Source organism: Thamnophis elegans, chromosome 10 (assembly GCF_009769535.1).
Source record: "Thamnophis elegans isolate rThaEle1 chromosome 10, rThaEle1.pri, whole genome shotgun sequence".
NCBI classification, from domain to species: Eukaryota; Metazoa; Chordata; class Lepidosauria; order Squamata; family Colubridae; genus Thamnophis; species Thamnophis elegans.
In genome coordinates, this window is record NC_045550.1 from 8877373 (window position 1) to 8902026 (window position 24654).

The 24654-nt window shown below is 41.2% G+C and overlaps 1 protein-coding gene across 1 annotated transcript in view; it reads right to left on the minus strand.

The window, feature by feature from the left end:
• LOC116514106 (transforming acidic coiled-coil-containing protein 2-like) overlaps positions 1-23422 on the minus strand; it is a 121885-nt gene extending 98463 nt beyond the window's left edge. Inside the window, 1 exon segment of the mRNA XM_032225559.1 lies at positions 21141-23422. Coding sequence (XP_032081450.1) covers positions 21141-23371 — 2231 coding nt within the window. The 5' untranslated portion in view covers positions 23372-23422.
• Positions 23423-24654: the final 1232 nt, after the last annotated feature.

Here is a 24654-nt window from a genome sequence, read left to right on the forward strand (position 1 = left end):
GAGTCAGCATATTGCCCCCAACAACAGTCCTCATTTTACCCACCTCGGAAGGATGGAAGGCTGAGTCAACCTTGAGCCGGTGAGATTTGAACTGCCGAACTGCAGAACTGCAGTCAGCTGAAGTAGCCTGCAGTGCTGCATTTAACCACTGCACCACCTCGGCTCAGCCATAGACTATTGCATAAACAGTGGTCATTTTATATTAATTCAAAACATAATAACAAAAACAATTCCTAGAATCAATAGTTGTTGTTAATCAAATAATCAATATGCATATGTCCAATATTTGAGTTCAAGCTATTAATCCAGGCTGTTTTTCTTCCTCAAGAAAACAAAAGTGAGGTTTTTTTTTCATTTTTAAATTTACACTATTGTTATTTTAACACATTTTAACACCCGAGGCTTCCTTTTAACTACAACAAACATGTTGTCCTCAACAAGGGATTGCTATTTTTTAATACGTGATTCTACAGTTAATATTAAAAAGGCAAAGCAGAACCCTAGTAAGACTGATTATTGAATGCAACCTTATAGGAACATAGTGTGCTGTCCTATTCATCTCTGAAAAAATTAATATCTAGGAAGAGAGAAGAGATAATGAACCATTCAGAAAGGAAAAAATGGTAATACATTTGCAAGAAACTAGAAAACGTTAGAAAGGAACTCAGAATAACTCCACCTTGATTTTATTTGGCACAACACAGAGCAGTGAGGAATTCCAAGCTTTCGACATTTTCTTAGTCTACACTACAATAATAAAGAGTATCCTCCTGCTTCTATTTCTTAAACTAGCCTATCCTGAAGGGATGACATCACCAATCCCCACCACCCACATAAGCATTGGGGAGGGGAGGGTGTTGGATTCACGAAGAGAACAGTCTGTCAATTAATGTATCTGCAGATGAAAATGGAATTTCATGACAGTTGGCAGCCTTTGCAAAAGTCTTGCCAGGTGATGAGATTATGCAGAAAACTGTATCTGGGGGCTACAACTCCATCCCTCCTATACCTATTCCTTGTACACATCTTTTTCATTCAGCTGACAAGGAAGAAATATCCCAAGTGAATCACTAAATGTAAGAGAGACATATGGTTACAGAATAACACCCATATGTTGGAGCTTACACAGCCTATGCAAACCAATCTTCCTTGATGGGGGGGGGGGGGGAAGATATTTGAATTATTGGTGAGATTAGCCTGAAACAGCCTTATTTAATCCATGTGGGTTTTTGGGGAAGGTTAAGATAAGATTATAATTCCCAGCCTAGTATTTCTACAGTTCTGGAGAACGTGGTTGAGATACCTCAAGAAAAGCCACAAGATCTTTCTTAGCTTCTCAACTCAGAGAAACAAGTATATCAAAACAGCGAGGTGTAATTCACATTGTTTTGATTTGGACCCATAATATCCTATAACTGAAAGAACTTCATCTGATATACGTATTTCACTTTTAACATCTTCAATAAATTCAGCACTGCACATCAGCATTACAAATGTTTATGTTGTTTAACCTTGTTCCTCAAAACCAAAAGGGGGAAAAGGGCAGGATGAAGGTGGAAAACAAGAATACAATGCTGAAACTGTATCAACAAATCAGAGCAGCCCACATTTAAGAGAAGTAGCCGATGTCAAGAGCCAGACAACACATTCAGAATAATTGAAAGTAAGGCCAGCTTGGTATTTTAATTACAGTTGGTTCAAAACTCTCTGATGGAGTTTTGGTTCAATTCCCACAGAACACACTCGGTGCCCTTTTTCACTTCATCTCAAATCTTACAGGATGTCTGAAAGGCAAATATACAGGGATCCCCTTTGGAATTAACAGGGAGTCCAAATAAATCTGATCACCCCAAACAATTCAAACCCATGACATCACAACAAGACAGCAGGTGCACAAAGGCAACTGAATAAGACTTATTAGTGCATTTTCATCTTCAAGGCTCAAATCTTTGAAATTACGTGAAATATAAATGTACCGATAAATACAAAGAAGGCTCTATGATCTCAATAGAGAAATTGCCTTATAGTCAAGTTTATGCTGAAGTTAGTCCTACCGAGTTTAATAAGCTTCCAAATATGCACAGAATTACAGCACCAATGATATGTAAGCATCAAAATCAACACTGTGGGGAGGAGGGAGGTGGGGTGTTGGGGGGGAGGGTGTGGGGGAGGGAGGGACATATACTAGGTTAGATACGATGTGTTAGATTTCAATGTAATGCGACTTCACATGTATACTGTTTTTCTTTAATTTCTCTGTAAAAATAGGATAAGTTAAGTACATTGACATATAGTGAAAATACACCAAGGGGAGGAGGAGTGGGATAGAAGAAAGATGGGTAGAGAGGGACGGGAGAGAGGATGGGAGGGAGGGTGAGAAGGAAGGGAGGGAGTGGATTGGGAGAGAGTAGTGGTAGAGGGGGAGGGGAAGTAGGGTAGAGGGGGATGATGGAGGGAAGATAGAAAGTTGGAGGGGGGGGGAAGAAAGAGGTGTACAGATAGTGGAAGAGGTATATTGGGTTTCTATTTTGGGGGGTATTGTTGACAAGAGGAATTGCTGCGATTATTGTTTAATGTTGTATGGCCCCGGCTATGCACAGTATATATGTGAGTGTATGAAAAGGAAAAAATGGAAAATAAAAACCTTTTACAAAAAAAAACCAACACTGCATAATATAACACAATTTTGAATACACCTATATAAAAATCACCCAGGTTAACAGACTACAGTGACCTTATGCCCAACAACCCTATCAATAAATTATACCTATGAATAACACAACATATATCATAAACCCTTTCATTTTAAAGGCAAAGCATTTTACTTCTCTTCGGAGAAGAAACTGTAAAATTTATAGAAGAAACTCTAACATGTTTTTTTTTTTAAAGTTTCAAAGTGTGAAAAAATTAACAGGACTAAATCTGGATTTTTACTCCTTGTGATGACAATGTAACTTACCTGAGAAGTTATGAGCTTAACTCATAACTAAACTCCTCCTAAATAAACATTTATTCTGCAATCACTACAATCAACAGCAATCGGTCTACAGGTCAAGAATGCCTGTTTAAAATCAAAGAGTGAAGCACTTGTCTTCCCTTGTTCCCCAACTGTAAAGCTGCCAATTTATAGCTTATAAAAAGCCAAGCCAGAAGTTTTCCTGTATAATGCCTCTTAGGTTTCCATGCAACTGATCAACACATCCAACGAGTCAGAAACATTCAGGCGTATTTTCAAGCCGCGTGTGTACAACTTTTTGTCTTCAGTGACCAGAAAAGAAAGATACAATTTGCTTTCCTTTAATTTGTAACTTTTTCTTCCTCTTCTTTAAAAGAGCACCTAAACACAGTCCCCGGTTTAACACATGTAACAGAGAATGAGTCACACAAGGAAGGAGGAAAATGTAGTAGAAGAAGCCACTTAAAAGGCCACCCCATTATTTAAAAAGCCCTTCGCTCCTTCCAGCCCTGGATTCAAAGCATTCACACACACCCCGCCAGAGTCAAAAGGAAGGAAAAGTTCTCTGTTGGCTCATCCTCAGCTCTAAAAGGTAAAAAAATCTTAAGAATCAGAGCTCATCCACGCAGTTTCAATCTTGGGATAAATACATCAGCGCGCAGTGACAGACAGAAATCAAAACAGACCCACGCCGCCTTTTTGGCACCTCCACCCCAATCCACAACTTAAGATTTTACAAACCGGTGGGAAATCACAATTCGCGGGTTGCGTCGCCTATCTCCTCGCCACTTATCCGGGAAGCTGTTACCAGTAGGACGGTTCAACCACACAAAAGGCCAGTGGCTATTAAGAAAGGAGGGAGTGGGAGGAAGGTCCTAGTGGAGGAGCCCAACTTCAGACGCTCCGCCCCGCATGGGAAAACGGAGGTCTAGCAACCGGGCAGCCGGTTCGCCAGGCATCCGGAGCTGCTCCCGGGTCGCTGGAATGTCGGCACGCCTCCAGCCCGCCGCAGCAGCCTTCCCTTGTCGGGTGGGTGGAGGGGGAACGCACCGAAGTCCCGATGGTTTCTCTAGAACAGTGTTTCCCAACCTTGGCAACTTGAAGATGTCTGGACTTCAACTCCCAGAATTCCCCAGCCAGCATTCGCTGGCTGGGGAATTCTGGGACTTGAAGTCCAGACATCTTCAACTTGCCAAGGTGGAGAAACACTGCTCTAGAAGTGCCTGCGGTTCCCTCCCTTCTGCCCGCGACAGCAGCGCGTGTGGACGCCAGGAAAAACCAACACGTGGTGGCCGTGGCGCGTTCTCATTCCTTTCTCTCTCTCTCTCCGAGCCAGCCCTTTAGCGGAGATGCTTTCCAGGACTTTTTGAGTCACGATCGCTTCTCTTTTCAGCTGTTGAGGAAACGCTTCCCGCTCGACGCCAAATAAACTTTTGTTTTTTTTAAAGATCCCAAGCCAGACCCCTTTCCTCTCTCAAGCTTTCGTTTCAAGGCTTCCGCCGTATCCGCCCAGCCTTGGAAATGAACGCAAGGGGGGGGGGAAAAAAAGATCACAACAACTTGTTAAAGTGTGTGTGTGGGGGGGGGGGGGTTAAGCAGGCTTGGCTCCAGCGATTCTCCTACGCCCTGAACATATTGGAATGTGTGTTTGAGGTTGTTTTTTTTATATCACTTTTCTAACGCGCAGCTCATGGATAGCAATAGTTAGGCTTATATACCGCTTCATAGGGCTTTCAGCCCTCTCTAAGCGGTTTACAGAGTCAGCATATTGCCCCCAACAACAATCCGGGTCCTCATTTTACCCACCTCGGAAGGATGGAAGGCTGAGTCAACCCTGAGCCAGTGAGATTTGAACAGCCGAACTGCAGAACTGCAGTCAGCTGAAGTAGCCTGAGGTACTGCACCCTAACCACTGCGCCACCTCGGCTCTTTTTAATATATATATATGTGTGTATGTGTATGTGTGTGTGTATAGATAGATAGATAGATAGATAGATAGATAGATAGATAGATAGATAGATAGATAGATAGATAGATAGATAGATAGATAGATAGAGATAAGTATAGGGATAGAGATAGAGAAATAGAGATGGATAGATAGAGATAGAGATATAAGTAGCAATAGCAATAGCAGTTAGACTTATATACCGCTTCATAGGGCTTTCAGCCCTCTCTAAGCGGTTTACAGAGTCAGCATATTGCCCCCAACAACAATCTGGGTCCTCATTTTACCCACCTCGGAAGGATGGAAGGCTGAGTCAACCCTGAGCCAGTGAGATTTGAACAGCCGAACTGCAGAACTGCAGTCAGCTGAAGTAGCCTGAGGTACTGCACCCTAACCACTGCGCCACCTCGGCTCTTTTTAATATATATATATGTGTGTATGTGTATGTGTGTGTGTATAGATAGATAGATAGATAGATAGATAGATAGATAGATAGATAGATAGATAGAGATAAGTATAGGGATAGAGATAGAGAAATAGAGATGGATAGATAGAGATAGAGATATAAGTAGCAATAGCAATAGCAGTTAGACTTATATACCGCTTCATAGGGCTTTCAGCCCTCTCTAAGCGGTTTACAGAGTCAGCATATTGCCCCCAACAACAATCTGGGTCCTCATTTTACCCACCTCGGAAGGATGGAAGGCTGAGTCAACCTTGAGCCTGGTGGGATTTGAACAGCCAAACTGCTGAACTGCAGTGCTGCATTTAACCACTGCACCACCTCGGCTGCCATTAACTGTAGATGGAAAAACAAAAAAAATGCGTACAGTGGAATCCTGCAAATGCCTATTCAAAAGTCTTAATTCTCTGATGTCCACCATATAGTTTTGTAATTGCCAGGATTCCCAGGCACTTTGGGGTATATTTTTATAGCCTCTTAAGAATATCCCCCTGGACTTAAAATACTGTTAGCAGGTCTAATACTGAAATAAGCATAGTCCTCGGCTTACATTTGTTTATTTAGTGACCAAAGTTACAACAGCGTTGAAATAAGTGACTTAAGGCTGTGTGGGAAGTTGCCATCCAGCCCTCTTCCAGAAAAAATATCCTAGGAAATATTGAAAAGGCAGAATATTTCTCTGGATGTGAAAAGAAAGAAACATGTTTTAAAAGACAGAATAGTTGCCTGTAGTTTTCTGCCCATCCCCAGTTAATGGGCCATTGAGATGGCCAGGCTAGCCCACTTTACATAATAAAGACTTCTCCACTGCAGCTGTAGGGGGAAGGGATATTACTCAACTCTCCACATGGCATCTGAGAACTCATCTATGGATTCAAAACAGCCTAGAGAATAGCCCCCTGCATGGCACCATGGGAGTCTGACAACCAATCAGAATACATTTCTTACACAGGAACGGGAAACAGAGAGGTGGGACTAAACAGGGTATAAAAAGCCTAGCAAGCCCCTCCTTCAGCCCTTCTCTTCTTCTCCACCAACATTGAAACATGTGATCGCATTTTCTGTACAGGGCTCAAGCCATCCTGTCCACCAATAAAACATCTTTCCAAGCAGCCTCCATGTCTCCAGTGTCTTCTCCCCCACTTGGAGCTGAACCCAGAAGGACATTTCTTTCAACTGCTGTTTTTCCACACTTGGGACCATTGCAGCATCCATATGGTCACTTGATCAAAATTATGTTGCTTGGCAACAGACTCTTGAGGATTACAGTATCCTGGGATCATGTGATCCCCTTTTGTGACCTGACAAGCAAAATCAACGGGGAAGCCATTGACATTTAACAAACATGTTGCTAACAATTCATTTAACAACTATGACAAGAAAAGTTGTAAAATGGGGCAAAACTCACTTAACACATGTCTTACTGTTAGCAACAGAAATTTTGGACTCAACTGTGATCATAAGTTGAGGACTCCTGTAGCAGCAGAGTGGGCGATCTGGAGGACAGTGTTATGGAAGTGTCATTAAAAAAAAAATAGTTGCTATTTTCAGCTATGTAATCTTGGTTATAATCTTTAATTTATTCTGTGAATAATATACAGACTTTGGTTATGGTAAACTACTGAGTATTGCATGTAATTCATTCCTCTCTATTAGATGAATAGGCCTGTGTGAATTTTGTTTATCCCACATGAGGCCATTTTCCAAGTTACAGAAGCCTAGCTGAGATGGATGAACACAGGACTGACCGAAAGAAAGAGCTCAGATTGTCACCTAGCTCCAAACCTACTTGTTATGAGGTTGGGTCAGTCATTGTTTCTTTTTCCAACCCATTCCAACCCAACCCATCTCTGAATTGCCGTGCCCCGTCAAAACTGCGCTCGACTAAACCGCGCCTGATTAAACCGCGTTGCTGACGTCATCAACAGGGCGACAATAGCCAGCGCGGAGAAAGAAGGGTGCTTTAAATAGCGCTTTGAAAGCAAGCCGATTCAACTTAAGGTAAGGGTTAGGTTTAGGGTTAGGTTTAGGGTTAGGTTAAGGGTTAGGGTTAGGTTTAGGGTTAGGTTAAGGGTTAGGTTTAGGATTAGGTTTAGGGTTAGGTTAAGGGTTAGGTTTAGGGTTAGGTTAAGGGTTAGGTTAAGGGTTAGGTTTAGGGTTAGGTTTAGGATTAGGTTTAGGGGGGTTAGGTTTAGGTTTAGGGGTTAATTTTAGGTTTAGGGTTTACAGCGTGCTTCTGTCTCCGCGCTGTTGTCGCCCTGTTGATGACATCAGCGACGCGGTTTAGTCGGACGCGGTTTAGTCGGGCGCGGTTTAGTCGAGCACAGTTTTGTGGGTGAACCCTGAATTGCACCATGAGGATGCAGTGCATGCCACCACTATCAGAAGAAAAACGTGTGTGCATGAAAACATCCATTTCTAAGGAAATAATCATAAAAAGCTGAATGCAGTATATATCTGCTAACATATAGCAATAGCAGTTAGACTTATATACCGCTTCATAGGGCTTTCAGCCCTCTCTAAGCGGTTTACAGAGTCAGCATATTGCCCCCAACAACAATCCGGGTCCTCATTTCACCCACCTCGGAAGGATGGAAGGCTGAGTCAACCCTGAGCCAGTGAGATTTGAACAGCCGAACTGCAGAACTGCAGTCAGCTGAAGTAGCCTGCAGTGCTGCATTTAACCACTGCGCCACCTCGGCTCTTCTTAAGCATATCTTTTAATTCAGCAACAGTTGGCTGAGTTCACAAACCATGATTTGCACATCACAGCAAAACAGAAGCAAATAACCTAACATGCAGCTCATCATAATATGAACCAAGTAAATAAGATCACACAAAGTCTCCAGTTCAGTTTTCGGCAGCCAGTTGTAATATCCCATTATTTAGCATGCAAAAAAAAAAAAAGTCCAGTGGGTACAAATTTGTTTTTCACCAGAATGGATAAAGAGTCCATTATTAGGTAAAAGTAAGAATTTTGAGCTATGTGCCTTTAATGTTGTGTTTATCAATGTCTGTAATTTGTTGTTTGGAGCCAGAATATGATAAACTTTGAAGCACTAATAGAAAGGAAACACGCATGCCTGCCAGATGTTACACAATGCTCCAAAAAGGATTTAGCCAAAGGAAAAAAATTCATAAGGAATGAAGTATGCTGTTTTTGGCATATGATATTTCTTGTCAGGAGCTATGTAAAAGAAGCAGAACAGTGAAATGGAACAAATGACAACATTGTATATGCCCTTGTTCCCCAAATGCTTTAATCAGAATTTTAAAAAAAATGACTCTGATCTGTTGATTACCAAATTCAAGATGCCACCTTATCCTAATATTTTTAAATGAAGACTAATTTTTCTTTCTGAAAAGGCTGCCACAATATTATCCTTAGAGGGACAAAGTTCTATAGAAAATCTGAATTTGAATGGAATAAATTCTTAGCAATCTGTTTCGCTCCAGGTAAAATAAAATCTGTTCTGAATCACATTGTCCCCATAGTGTCAAACCAAATAAAACATACAACTTTCCTATACTACAACACAGTGTTGTTTTGTAAATAGTAGCACTGTTGTTCTTCCTTAACCTAATCATACATGCATACACACACACACATACACATATATTCTGTATGTATGTATGAATGCATGCGTGCATGCATTATAGGAGTATAAGGATTATAGGCCAACTACACATTTTACCTTTCCAGAAGTAATGTAGCCCATATTACCATTGACTATTCATCTGTTTTATTTATATTAGCAAATTTATATTGTAAGGTATTCATAACATTTTTCATTTGCTATAAATATTGTTACTATATAGAATAATGAGGATAGGATACTATTTATTAGTATGTTGAGTATGTTGCTAACTTCTAGTTAGTAGTTATAAAGGAATATGTATGTATATAAAAAGGGAAGAGAAAAAAACGGTTCCACCACAAAACCGCGGACGACAAAATCGCGGTCGACGAAAGCGCGTATGTGACGTCATCACAGCGCGACGAAAAAGATCGAAAAATGTAATGTAAAAATGAAAAATGTAAAAATAAAGCTAAAACCTTCCCCTAACCCCCCCAAACCTAACCCTAAACCTAACCCTAAACCTAACCCTTAACCTAACCCTAAACCTAACCCTAAACCTAACCCTAAACCTAACCCTAAACCTAACCCTTAACCTAACCCTTAACCTAACCCTAAACCTAACCCTAAACCTAACCCTAAACCTAACCCTTAACCTAACCCTTAACCTAACCCTAAACCTAACCCTAAACCTAACCCTAAACCTAACCCTAAACCTAACCCTTAACCTAACCCTAAACCTAACCCTAAACCTAACCCTTAACCTAACCCTTAACCTAACGAAAAATCTAACGCTAACCCTTAACCTAACGCTAAACGTAACGCTAACGCTCTAAACCTAAACCTAACCCTTAACCTAACCCTAACCCTAACCCTTAACCTAACCCTAACCCTAACCCTTAACCTAACTCTTACCTTTATGTGAATCGGCTTGCTGTAATTTAATTTTTATTTCAATGTTTTGATCTTTTTCGTTGCGTTGTGATGACGTCACATACGCGATTTCGTCGACCGTGCTTTTGTGGAACGCGGTTTTGACGGGTCACGAAAAAAAAAAAAACTATATGTACATATGAGGTATACTGGTACCGAAATGTTGTAAAAATAAAAATTGTGATATAAAACAAAGAAAAATGCTTAATAACATTTTAAAAGAATAATGAGGATACAATAAATAAAGGCAAAACTCAGTTTTGTTCTTTCCTGATTTATCTGTCCATTTCAATATTGTTTCTTTTAATCTATATTTTTTTAAAAAAAAAACAAATAAAAATGAGCAATGCCCAAATTTAAAAATGCAGTCTAAAAGTGGCTCATTATAAAGTTTAGTCGGTCTGTTGATCTTGAACCAAGACCAACATGTGTTATGGTTGTATTTAGAATATCATCTACATGTGGCTGAGATAAAAAAAGGCTTTTTACCACAAACCCTCATTTTTTAGTAAAGCACAATGGTGCTATCTAAAGCATCTGGAAAGTTAATCTCATGATGACAGCAGTGAATTGATGATTTTCCCCCAAAGCCTCTCCTACACACTCCTGCTTTATGTAATTGTCCAAGTGAAAACTAGTTTGGACTTTTATCATCAACCATGAATTAATTATGAAGTAGGTTCAGGTATTAAGTAATCTCTCATAGGGTTCGCAACTTGGGAGTCCTCCTGGATCCACAGCTGACCTTAGATCACCACCTGTCGGCTGTGACCAGGGGGGCATTTGCCCAGGTTCGCCTGGTGCGCCAGTTGCGACCCTACCTGAATCGGGAGGCTCTCACAACAGTCACTCGCGCCCTCGTGACCTCTAGGCTGGAATACTGCAACGTGCTCTACATGGGGCTGCCCTTGAAGAGCATCCGGCGGCTTCAGCTAGTCCAGAATGCGGCCGCACGAGTGATTGTGGGTGCACCTCGGTTCGCCCACATAAAACCTATCCTCCGCGAGCTGCACTGGCTACCTGTTGATCTCCGTGTGCGCTTCAAGGTGCTTCTTACTACCTATAAAGCCCTTCATGGTAGTGGATCTGCGTACTTGGGAGACCGCCTCCTGCCAATTACCTCCTCTCGACCCATAAGATCCCACAGATTAGGCCTCCTCCGAGTGCCATCTGCCAGCCAGTGTCGGCTGGCAACTACGCGGAGGAGAGCCTTTTCTGTAGCAGCTCCGACCCTCTGGAACGATCTCCCCGTGGAGATTCGTACCCTCACCACCCTTCAGACCTTCCGCACAGCCCTCAAGATCTGGCTATCCCGCCAGGCCTGGGGGTAAAGACCATAGTTTGCCCCCACCCGAATGTTGAATGAATGTTGTTTGATTTTAACTTTATACTGTGTTTCTATGTTATTGTACGTCTTCCCCTCCCATAAGTTGTTAGCCGCCCTGAGTCCCCTCAGGGAAAAGGGCGGCCTATAAATAAACGCAACTGAAACTCAACTGAAACTGAAACTCTTGACTTGCTTGCTAGACTTAGCATATCAGATACAGATATAGTCTCCCAGAAGCTGGTTTACACATCCTAGAGATAAATGCTCAAAAAGAACTAAAAAAAGGAGCAAAGCAAGATCAGTTAGCATCATCCAATAGCAATAGCAATAGCAGTTAGACTTATATACCGCTTCATAGGGCTTTCAGCCCTCTCTAAGCGGTTTACAGAGTCAGCATATCGCCCCCACAGTCTGGGTCCTCATTTCACCCACCTCGGAAGGATGGAAGGCTGAGTCAACCTTGAGCCGGTGAGATTAGAACCGCTGAACTGCAGATAACAGTCAGCTGAAGTGGCCTGCAGTACTGCACCCTAACCACTGCGCCACATCGGCTCTCAATCAGGAACTGATACTCCAGTTATTCTCTTTACAACCTCTGAACAGGTGCTGAAGCAAGGCAGGTGATAAGTAACTTGTTTTAGTTAGCTGGTAACTCTGGGCCTTGTTTTTTTTTTTTAAATCTATCCTCTTTTCCATATAATTTCTAGAAATTTGACTTCAATTATTTTCTAAGAAACTTTTCATTGAAACTTCTTCCATATGCAAGACTTATGCACAGTTCAGTAATTACCCTTTGGGTTTCAGGATTGGTATCACATTACTAAGATCTTTATATCCAGACTTTGAAGTAGGAAATTCTGTTGTACTTATCTATTTTTTTAGGTCTGGGGTGAAGGAAGTATCCCTTAATGGAAGGGCTAAAAATTCTCCAGCTGAACAGACAAGAGTATTGGGAAGCTTAGCTGTGCAGATTTAGTAATTCCGACAGGAATCCTTCAGAAATATAAGTGACTTCAGCATTTTTGTTCAGACAGCAAACATACTTTTTTTTTGATTAACATTTGATAAGTTCTCTTGCTTGGAATAAAATGTAACATGGCCTACTACAGGGGTAACAGGGCTGAATGCGTCATGCACTGGACACGCCCATCCCGTTTAGTAAAGGGGAGACAGTCACGATACATCACATAACAATGTGATGCCATGAGTTTGACACTCTTGGCCTATTGTATCATCCTGACATGATCCTGTCTATGTCCCATGTATTCCTCCTTAAAAATGGGAAAGTTTCCCTTGAATTGAGCTTTATTCTGAGCCGAGGTGGCGCAGTGGTTAGAGTGCAGTACTGCAGGCCACTTTAGCTGCCTGTGATCTGCAGTTCAGCGGTTCAAATCTCAACGGCTCAAGGTTGACTCAGCCTTCCATCCTTCCGAGGTGGGTAAAATGAGGACCCGGACTGTGGGGGCAAGTTGCTGACTCAATTTGCTAAAAAATTTGTAAACCGCTTAGAGAGGGCTGACAGCCCTATGAAGCGGTATATAAGTCTAATAAATAAATAAATAAATAAATAATACATCAGAGTGTGGGTTTTATAGTTACAACATGGAAATTCTTTGCCAATGTTACTTTCTTAGATATTTTCAATTTCCCCCAAGTCCTGAGATTCTAATTGCACCCATCCATTTATCAGCCAGGGTTAGTCTTAATTTTTCTGAGATTAATCAAGGCATGTTAGGACTTACCACTGCTGTTAACATACTCTCAGCTAGTCATGCCTAATTTGGGAGAAATCACACCTGAAAATCAGTGGTAGTTATCATTAATCTTTTATATTAATAAAATTTTTGTTTGTAATAACAGCTGGTGAGATTTATAACTGACTTACCAGCCTGGCTAATTATCTGGCTAATACTTTCAGAAACAAATGTAGCTTTTAATGCATACTTTAGGAGCTATTCTTAGCCATGGCATTTCTAGCAAGAGTGAATGCCTCACACTCTTATCACAATAATGAATTCCTCATACCTTGTATAATGATTAACCGTTTGAAACTTGAAAAATATGTTACTGAGAAGATGGTATATCACATGTATAGAGGGGAAGCAATTTAATTGAAGGCACCATACCAATATCACTTGTGCCAGCTGGATTATTTCATGATGAAGTTATAAAATAGCAATAGCAATAGCAGTTAGACTTATATACCGCTTCATAGGGCGTTCAGCCCTCTCTAAGCGGTTTACAGAGTCAGCATATTGCCCCCAACAACAATCCGGGTCCTCATTTTACCCACTTCGGAAGGATGGAAGGCTGAGTCAACCCTGAGCCGGTGAGATTTGAACAGCCGAACTGCAGAACTGCAGTCAGCTGAAGTAGCCTGCAGTGTTGCATTTAACCACTGCGCCACCTCGGCTCTGTGAGTACTCTGTGAATACTCTGTGAGTACTCTGCATTAGTTTGATGTTTGTGGAAGTGTTAATGCTCATATAATTGTGGGAAGGAGTAACAACTAGAAACTCCATGTTAAAATGAAGAATGTCTACATGCAAGAAGAAGAGACAAAATAGTATATTGTGCACTGACGTAAGTCCCATTGAGCAGGCACACATAGAACTGAAGGGTTAATTGTATTGAAGTCCCATTTCCATAATGAGTTTCTATTTATAACTATTTACAATTGACATCATGCTTTTGTTGATATTAACATCACTATCTTCAAAAACAAGTTGTGTTGGAATTTTCAGTTGTATCTATTATCCGACCATACACTGAGGATTCAGTATAAATCTTATCACATGTATGTAAAAACTCACAGAAGAAAATAATAAAAGAGAAATTCACTTCAAAAACATAACATCAGTAAATGTACCACATCTAGCCAAAATTTATGAAAAGTACTTTCCCACATATCTCATGATTGTTTGAAGAAACATGAAAAAATGATCAAAGGGGAAAAAAGACCAAGATTTGTTCACCTACAATAAGCTTTAGATCCGCCACCAAAAAAAGCAAATTAATAAAAAGCAGATTAAAACATGACTGGAGAACAAAGCAAAAAACTGAAATAACTATTTGCAAATGATAGCTACTAGCTACCTAGACATCTAAAACAATAATAAAAAATAACATATAGAAAATTTCTATCTTGTTGCTATACATTAAATATAAAAAGTCTAAACCACATTTTTGTACTTTTTTATTTTTCCCCTTAAAAGATTTCAGTTTGTTTTTTCAATTGCATTATATGTGTTATATTAAAGGTGGAAAATATTCCGAAGTGATTTATCTTGATCTGATTTTTTTTACATCGCAAACACCTGGCATTTTAACAGGGATGTATAGACTTTTTTTATATCCACTGTAAATGCAGATTCAAGCAGTACAAGAACTGTTATTCCATAACTCACTGATATTATTTATTTTCTATCCAAATAAGATATGTGGAATATCAAATGACATTTTGGGGGGGTATGACGACGCAACCCTAAGAGACCAGAAGGATGCTATGTCCTTAGATTATCCCAAGCTCTAAGCATGTACAAAATTACAACTTTTGGCAAATAACTACATCTTAACAGAGGCACCCAAAGGAAATAAAAAAAATTAAAGGCACTGTCCACATTGTTTTAAAGCTGTGAAAATATCTCACATTCACATCCAAAGACTTAAAATATAAATTAATTCACAAACAAATCACTAAATGGCCGTACTCCAAGCTATTGGTTATTCCTGTTCCTTTCATTACTTTGTATCATCTTGCCTCACGACTAATAGAATAACAGAAGGGACCTAGAAGGTCTTCTTGTCCAACCCCCTGCTCAGGCAGGAAACCTTATACCATATCAGACAAATGATTGTCTAATTTCTTTTGGACGCACTGGCGCTGTGTCCGCCATAGAGGGACGCCTCTATGTTGGACACAGCCGCGGGGCTTTCGGACGCCCCGGCGCTGTCTCCGCCATAGAGGCGGGATGCCTCTGTGGCGGACACAGCCGCAGGGCTTTCAGACGCCCCGTGGCTGTGTCCGCCATAGAGGCGTCCCGCCTCTGTGGTGGACACACTGCTAGGGCTTTCAGACACCCTGCGGCTGTGTCTGACATAGAGGCATCCCGCCTCTGTGGCGGACACAGCGCCGGGGCATCCGAAAGTCTCGCGGCTGTGTCCGACATAGAGGCGTCCCGCCTCTATGGCGGACACACCGCCGGGGCGTCAAAAAGCCCCACGGCTGTGTCTGACATAGAGGCGTCCCACTATGTCCAAAAGCCCTGCCGCTATGTCCGACATAAAAAAAGTGCCAGCCCGCACGCCAGCAGAGGCGGGTAAAACACATACACACACATACACACACATTACTTACAATAATACAATTACTTACAAATTACATTAATTTTGAATTCCTCCCCCTCCCTCCGACCCACATACCTTTTCCAGCTGTTTCACAGAGGATTTCAACTCTCCTCTTGTTTGCCATGATGAAAATGTAAAAATGTAAAAGGAAAAAGGCAAGAGCTGCGGAGGTCAGGCTGGGTTAGCTGCTGCCAGAGTCCCCAATGGATGACTCTGCTTAACTGTTTTAAAAAGCCTCTTAAAAAGTGGCCTCTACAGGAGGAGGTGAGAGAACCACGTGCCTCATCTACATAAGGAATTTTTTGGCTTTTAACCCTTGCTTAACTCTGCTCGAGTGATCATAAAGATAGACTAAATGAGGCACGTGGTTCTCCTGCCTCCTCCTGTAGAGGGCACTTTTTAGAGGCTTTTTTAAACAGTTAAGCACTAAGCAGAGTCATCTACTGTGACTGGCAGCAACTACCTCAGCCTTTTTCCTTTTACATTTTTTTTTCTTTTCATGATGACAGTGGTGAGGCCCTGCCTCCCCTGGCTGCACATCACTGGTCAGTCTAGTATTATGTTTCTTAAAAACCACCTAACACCATCCTGAGAAATTTGCTGAAATCACCATCATTGGAAGTAATCAAAGATATGGCCTGTTAAATTAGGAAATCTTCATTTAAAATTATCTCCTGGGGTCCGATTTTAAGTACTTTTTATTAACCAAGATCTTTTAGATACTGATCATTGCAAATAGTATTTGTTCTGCTTATTAAATTTTGTGTCTTATGCAAGACAATACGTAGTTAACACTGACTACTACATTGCATTGGAATTTTTTTATCTGACACACTGGCTTCTGCAGAATAGCTAGAAGTATCATTTATTTTCTGTTAATGGGTGCAAATTCACATGAAAACATTTTACAAGGAGGCTCAAATTCATGAAACTCCTTTCTAAAACATGTATATTTTGCTCTCTTCCTATTTGATTATAAACAGGTTGTAGAAATCCTTTCATAAATGTTTAGGTTCCTTGTAAGGCTCAGCCAGAAACAAGCTTTGATAATGTTGAAAGAAATGTCCTTCTGGGTTCGGCTCCAAGTGGGGAAGAAGACACTGGAGACATGGAGGCTGCTTGGAAAGATGGTTTATTGTTGGACAGGGCCACATGGCTTGAGCCCTGAACAGAAAAGGTGATCACATGTTTCAATGTTGGTGGAGAAGAAGAGAAGGGCTGAAGGAGGGGCTTGCTAGGCTTTTTATAACCTGCTCAGTCCCACCTCTCTGTTTCCTGTTCCTGTGTAAGAAATGTATTCGGATTGGTTGTCAGACTCCCATGGTGCCATGCAGGGGGCTACTCTCTAGGCTGTGATGAGTTCTCAGATGCCTTGTGGTCAGTTGAGTATATTATCATGCCTTTCTGTAGCTGCTGGTGAAGTCTTTATTATGTAAAGTGGGCTAGCCTGGCCATCTCAATGGCCCATTAACTGGGGATGGGCAGAAAGCTACAGGCAACTATTCTGTCTTTTAAAACGTGTTTCTTTCTTTTCACATCCAGAGAAATATTCTGCCTTTTCAATATTTCCTAGGATATTTCATTTTTCTGGGAGAGGGCTGGATGATAACTTCCCACAATAATTTACAGTTCCAATAGATACGAATAATTTTGCTCATCATAGATGTGGTAAAATCAATCCTTATCAGCGAGGAGACATCCCACTTCTCAGAAAGACAGTAAAAAAGAAAATTACTGTCTCCTAACGTGTGTTGGGACAGATGCAGTTGTATGCTGGGAAACAGTTCAGTCTCTGGAACTCTTGTAACACTATCCCTTTTAATAAAGCTTGCTAAGAGATTCTGTGAATCGTGTTTGGAAAAGGAATTAGTTCTGGTTTTATGCTGAAACCACTAATAACATTAGGTTGCATCTTTTTATTTGTTTATTTGAAATAATTATATTTCCCTCCTCGCGATACCTTACATGCAAGACTATGATCCTCACAAAACAACAATAAAAAACAATAAAACCCAGAACAAGAATTCTTGGCATTCAAAAGAAGGCATCATATTCAATTGTCCTGGGCTCCAGCCTCACAGTAACCCAACTTTTAAAGGAAAAGTCAGCTCTTAAGGGCCTTCCAAAAATCAAGGGGAGGGGGCTGCCAGATCTCAGGAAACATATATTCCTGCACTGCCATGGAGAAGGCATATTTCCTATGTCCCATAAAGTGGCAGTATTTAAAGGATGGATCTAGAGTGCCCTCACTTAATCAGATTTGATGGAATGGGCTTTTTGGGAGAAGCAGTCTTGCAAATAACCTGGCCCTGTGCCATTCAGCTTTAAGTGTGTTAACCAGTATCTTGAACTACTCTCAGAAAAAAACTGGAAGCCACTGCAGTTTACACACCAGCATTGTAATATGGGCAAACTGTGGAACATTCAGAACCAGTGACGTGCGGTGAGGTTTATGGCTGGTGAGGCAAGGGGGCAAAAGCCGCCCTATGTCGGACACAGCGGCAGGACGTTCGGATGCCCCACCGCTGTGTCCGACATAGAGGCATCCCGCATCTATGGTGGACACAGCGCCGGGGCTTTCAGACACCCCGCCGCTGTGTCCGACATAGAGGCTTCTGGCGCTGTCTCCGCCATAGAGGCGGGACGCCTATATGTCGGACACAGCGGCAGGGCTTTCAGAAGGGCTGTACCACACCAAGGGAGAACCCAACTTTCTCCCCTCTCCTACAAAACAGCATCAGAAGGAGAAAGGGGCAGATTATATTAATGAAGACACCCCACACTTAAAGTGGTTCCCCTTAGACAGGAAACGGAAAATGATTATAAACATGCCTGCTGAATGGTCAGCCTCCTCGCTTTAACAGTTTTGGGTTGCCAAATTCAACTCAGACACTTCCCAGATGAGGGATTTCCTACTGCCCAATAAATGTGTTTATTTAGGGGAATGGTTCCAAAACATTATTTTTGATGTATTTTATTTTGATGTATTTTATTAGCATTTATAGGCCGCCCTTTTCCCTGAGGGGACTCAGGGCGGCTTACAATGATTAAAAAAAAGTGCCAGCCCATGCACCAGCAGAGGTGGGTAAAACACACACACACACATATTACTTACAATAATACAATTACTTACAAATTACATTAATTTTGAATTCCTCCCCCTCCCTCCAACCCACATACCTTTTCCAGCTGTTTCACAGAGGATTTCAACTCTGCTCTTGTCTGCCATGGTGAAAATGTAAAAATGTAAAAGGAAAAAGGCAAGAGCTGCTGAGGTCAGGCTGGATTAGCTGCTGCCAGAGTCTCCAATGGATGACTCTGCTTAACTGTTTAAAAAAGCCTCTAAAAAATACGCCCTCTACAGGAGGAGGCGAGAGAACCAAGTGCCTCCTCTACATAAGGAATTTTTCGGCTTTTAACTCTTGCTTAACTCTGCTAGAGTGATCATAAAGTCAGACTAAATGAGGCACATGGCTCTCCCGCCTCCTCCTGTAGAGGGCACTTTTTAAAGAGGCTTTTTTAAACAGTTAAGCACTAAGCAGAGTCATCCACTGTGATTCTGGCAGCAACTACCTCAGCCTCTTTCCTTTTAATTTTTTTTCTTTTCATGATGACAGTGGTGAGGCCCTGCCTCCCCTGCCTCCCCTGACTGCACGTCCCTGCTCAGAACTGTCTGCACTTCTGGATTTCTTAACCAGTTGGAATATACAGATGGTCTTCAAAAGCAGTGCCATGTAGAGCACATTATAATAGTCCAACCAAAAATAACCAGAATGTGAATGATTGTAAACTAGTCCTCTCGGTCCAGGAATGGATGCACTTGGTACATAAGACAAATCTCAATGAAGACCCTCCTAGCCACAGCTACCACTTACTACTTCAGCAAAAGCTGCAAATCCATAAGAATACTAAATTGTGTACCAACTCTGTTTGGGGAAATACTATCTTGAGTGTAGTCAAAGATGCTCAATTTTTCCTGCAGATTTGGATTGCTGCATAGTTCCACCTAATGAGAAGGAGAAGAGCCTAATGCTGGGGAAGATTGAGGGGAAAAGAAGAAAGGGACGACAGAGAATGAGGTGGCTGGTTGGAGTGATTGAATCAGTAGGCGTGAGCTTAAATGGACACCAGAGGAATTCAATAGCATCAACAAGGAGATGAAAAATTCAAAAAAGTCTACGTATCGTACAACTTTACAACAATGCTGTCTCTCTGATGTTGTGTGCATATTCTTAAAGTGAGCTCTATGAAGTCTGATAGGAAAGTTTAATATATATATTCATTTTCTTCCTCCTTTAATTATAGTCATATAATAAACAAGTCTATACACATTCTGCTAATCATCCTGGAAAGCCCCAAGTTCTGGAATTTGTTTTTCACATTATTCCATGTATGCAAGATGTATTTATCTGCAGGCATGCTGCTAAATACAGTTTACAGTTCCGTAAAAGACAGCAGCTGCAGCCACTTGGGATAAATACTCAGACATGAGAAACAGGTGATAAGAAATTCTTCAAGCTTATGCATGTATGAAGCAATGGAGTTATAAACCAACAGCTGCTCAAGACACTACCTTGTTTGTCACAGGTACAAAATTATATTATGCTTTATCTAACCCAAACCCTCTGAGCAGATATAAAATGGGTGGCAGTATTCAAAAGGAAATTCGTCTCTATTAATAATATAGTGAAGAAATCAAAGATAGCCGAATACTTCACACACCTCTGAAACGAACACCTTCTAAAGGCAATCAGATGCATCAAAACACATAATTTCTCTTAAATGAACCAAAAACCAAAAGTCACTCCCTCCTCCTTTACCATGTAAATCTATCTGAGGATTACTTAGCTGCTGCTTAAATTTCCTAACTCAGAATTGAATCTTTCAGATTTCAATAAGAGCCGAGGTGGCCCAGTGGTTAGGGTGCAGTACTGCAGGCCACTTCAGCTGACTGTTATCTGCAGTTCAGCGGTTCTAATCTCACTGGCTCAAGGTTGACTCAGCCTTCCATCCTTCCGAGGTGGGTGAAATGAGGACTCAGACTGTGGGGACGATATGCTGACTCTGCAAACCGCTTAGAGAGGGCTCTCTCTCTCTCTCTCTCTCTCTCTCTTTCTCTCTCTCTCTCTCTTTTTCAAAAGTGATTTGCCATTGCCTCTTTTCTAGAGCTGAGAGAAAGAAACTGAACCAAGTTCATCCAACTGGCTTTGTGCCCTAGGGGTAACTAGAACACACGGTCTCTCAGTTTCTAACCTGTTGCCTTAATCATTCCACAAAAGTGGTTGTACAGAGAAGCTTTGGAAAGTGTATATTGAATTGTAGCCTAAGTGTTAGCATTACAAAAAAAACAACACATGACATTTGTATAATTCTCAGGCTGTAAAAAGTGTCATTACTTCCTTAAAATCCATTATTTTCAGGTGAAGAATTAAGGGGTTCTTCCTAAGTAGGTTGTCCCTGCTGCAAGATAAACCATTCTAAACAGAATTCAATGTAATTTTAAAAATTGCTTAATTTATCCTCCCTAATTGCTATCTTGATTAACCATCAATACACTGAATTATTTGTACAGTTAATTTTAAATTAAATACCTTTCAGGGGGTAATTCTTCCGTCGCCATGTTTTCAAGTAAACCGGGAAAGCTTTGCTCCAATTCAGAATGTGAAATAATTGGTATTATTTCCTGGATATCTTGAAAACTTGCAGGTTCTTCTTTGGCTTCGTTTAAAGAAGCCATTTCCACATCTGTACGTATAGTTTGTTCCATTCCTTGGAGGGTTTCTGAATGCCTCTTTACATCAGGCTTTTGAATGTCTCTGCTGGCTTGCAAAACTGCTTCACAGTTGTTGGTAATTAGCGTGATTGTAGTATCTGCTTTAGGGACATCAGCAGAAAAACCTGGTCCTTCTGCTGTGCTCAAATTGATGTCATTTGTCTTTTCTATACAACTCTCTTGAACACTGTTGGATCCCAATTTGGACTCGTCTGGTGAGTGATCAGGACTTACTTCATTTTTAAAATAAGTAATTAGCTTATGTTCTGCTGTGTCCTGTCTCTTCTCTTCCTCTATGGACTTTTGCAACCAGTTATTACTGTCTATGGTATCCAGTACTGTAACAGCTGTGTTTTGTAATGTATGTTGATTGGAAAAATTAGGATTTTCATCAAACAATATCTCGGGCTGATCTGTTTGTTCTTTATGAGCATCCAGATCATCTGTAAGAAATGGCAATGTTGAAATCTTGGCTAAGTCTGTATTGTCACCATTCCCCTTGTCGATGTTTTTATTTCCCTCGTAGGTTAACTGTTCTTTAGGTTCATCTGTTTCAAAGTTACACAGACTAATTAAATTACCTTCTTTTACTTCAGTAGCAACAGGTGTGGCCTCAAAATCTGGAACAACGCCTGTAGAGGCAGGGATTATTAAAGGCTCTTCATTTTTAGGAGAAGATGGCAGATTCTCCGTTTCTTGATTTCCGGAACTTCTAGATGGAAATTCCACTTTTTCTGTGCAAAGTTCCTTCTCAGCAGTATCACTGCTTAAAGAGCAAAGGTGATCATTAATCTCCACATTTATTTCATGCCTGCTTAAACCATCCACCTTAAATAACTTGGGGGAAGTTGTAAGACAGTTTTCGGTTAAGCAATATTTGTCGATAGGGATCTTTTCTGAAAAGGCACTTGGCAAATCATTCCCCTGACTGTTTGCCAGCATTCCTGTGAGTTCTTGTTCCTGAGATATTTTCTCTTCAGTGGCTTTATTACAGACTTCGGTCTCCAAAGGCAATGTGCGCTGGTTTGTTTTCCAGTCATTCTCGGGATCTACATCTGCACTGCTTTTTTCAACATCTGCCAGACCTTGCTTAACCTTTGTTTCTTTACCCTCTGGACTGATCTTCTCACTTGGACGCTGCTCAGTGGCAAGGTTAGGCAAGTTGGCAGGCACAACATTTGGTGCTACCTGTTCAAATATTTTGCTAATGTGTTTCCTGAAATCAAAAAAGCCAATGCTGAATGCCCTGGAAGATGGAATTTCTGGATCTTTTTCAGATATTGCTACAGGCTGCCTGGGAACATCTCCTTCCATCTTGGGAAGGTTGAATTTCTCTATCAAGTCACATTTGCTTTCTTCTTCAATCTCACCGTGCTTGTTATCTTCACAACTTATATTTGTTGCCGTGTCCTCCTTACAATTTGCTTGCTTATCGAGCGTTGAAAGGTCCAAAAGCTTCCTTTCTAAACTTGAAGGGCTGAATAGAGATTCTGCTGAGCTGTTAAGCTGCTGGGCTTTAAAATGTACATCACTTTTATCCCCTTTTAGCTTAATTGCCGAGATCTCATCCTGCAACTTCTTGAAATTAAAGGGTGACAAATTTCTTTCCCGTTGCCTGAGCTCAGACTCTTGGCCTGGAATGTAAGATTCTTTTCCTGGGACAGCTTCTGAAGGAATATAATCTAAATTCATTACTTCTGGTTTCCTTTGATCAGTTGTGTTGTTCTCCTCAAAAGCATCACCTAAGTCAACGTGTGTAGCACCAGCAGTCTGCAGACTGGGAGTGGTGTCGAAGACATCTTGACATGCCACAGCTTCTGGCTCACTTCTTTGAAATTCACCTTCAGGGCTATGATACATAAAGCCTGTAGATTGGGAGTTTACTTGGCTAGGCCCATTATGTAGAAATGCCAATGTTGAAAGAGGCATTGGTTCTGCTTGAGAACTAACATGTACGCTGTCAGTCTTTTCAATGGGGCATGTTTTATGCCAAGCATCACTCAAAGGAACTTCTGGGCTATTAGGTAATCCAGGAGGATGTTCATCCATTCTTGTGTTTTCAGAAGGCAGGAAAGCTAAGTCTACTTTGCAAGTCACTTGCTCATCTTTCTGAATAGCTTCATTTGCTAAACTCAGGTGTTCTTCTATCTCTGTATGTAAACTTTGTTCACCCAATTCTGCTTCTTTGCTTGGTAAGTTAACATCAGTCCCACTGTCACCTTCACAGATTAAACTCTCCTGCAGGGTTTGCACCTGTTCAGTTTTCTGTATCGCTGAAATAAACTCTGTAATGTCCATATTGCTTGCACATTTGCTGTCTGAAAATTCACCTAAACCATCCAACTGTTTAACTGTAATAGAGTTTTCAGGAAATGCACCACTCTTGCTTGGTCCTTCAAAAACACCATCTGAAAAGAGAGAATTAGAAATGCCTTGCTTTACATTGTTTAAGGTTTCTTTGCTAAGGCAACTTTCTTCCTCCAGTGGGTTAATTACATTTGTTAGGTTGTTGTTTTGTGAGGTGTTCCCCACAAATTCAGAAATAGGTGTCGAAGATGCAATGTCATCGGATAGATTAGTTGATTTTGTCTCTGGCCCACCAAGTACTGTCTGGAGCTTGTGCAGATTGTCTCCAGTTTGTTGTAGTTCACTTTTATCAACCTCCCCATGGCCACAGAAATGATTTAATTCCAATGTTTGTAGCCTTTCGGGAGATGTCTGGTTAGAGGTCTGTCCTTGGGAATTCACAAATGCTTGAAGACCATCGTGATCCAGATCTTTATCTTCTGGGTTTGAAACACACTGTCCGTCTTCACTTGCCGTGACCTTTGAGTTTTCATTTGACTGCACTTCGGGAGATGTTATTAAAATGCCCAATGTCTGTGGATTTTCCACAGTCTCTTTGGGATGAGTTTCCAAAAATTCCTTGCAATCATCGCTCATGAATGGAGAATTGTTTGCCCTTATGCTATTATCGCCTAAGTCTCCAAACTTTAGTGGCTGGGGACTGATTTCTGCTCCAACAGCTGATACTAAAGGATTGCCAGAATAATCATGTTTTATATTAGGGTCATTTTCTTCACTTGCTTGTTCCAGCTGCACTTGCTGTGTGGAGTCCAATTTTATATGGATTTCTTGTGCCAAAGTTCTGTCAGCTTCTTGTTTTTTCATCCCTGTTTCGCATTCCTCCTGTCTTGCTTCATTACCGTCATTCTTCCCCACAGCAGTGCTTTGTTCAGCGGTAGTCACAGGTACAGAGTTTGGGCCACTGCCAGCTGTTGAGGCACATCTTTCACTTTCAGAGTGGGATTCATCCTCTACAATGTTTGTCT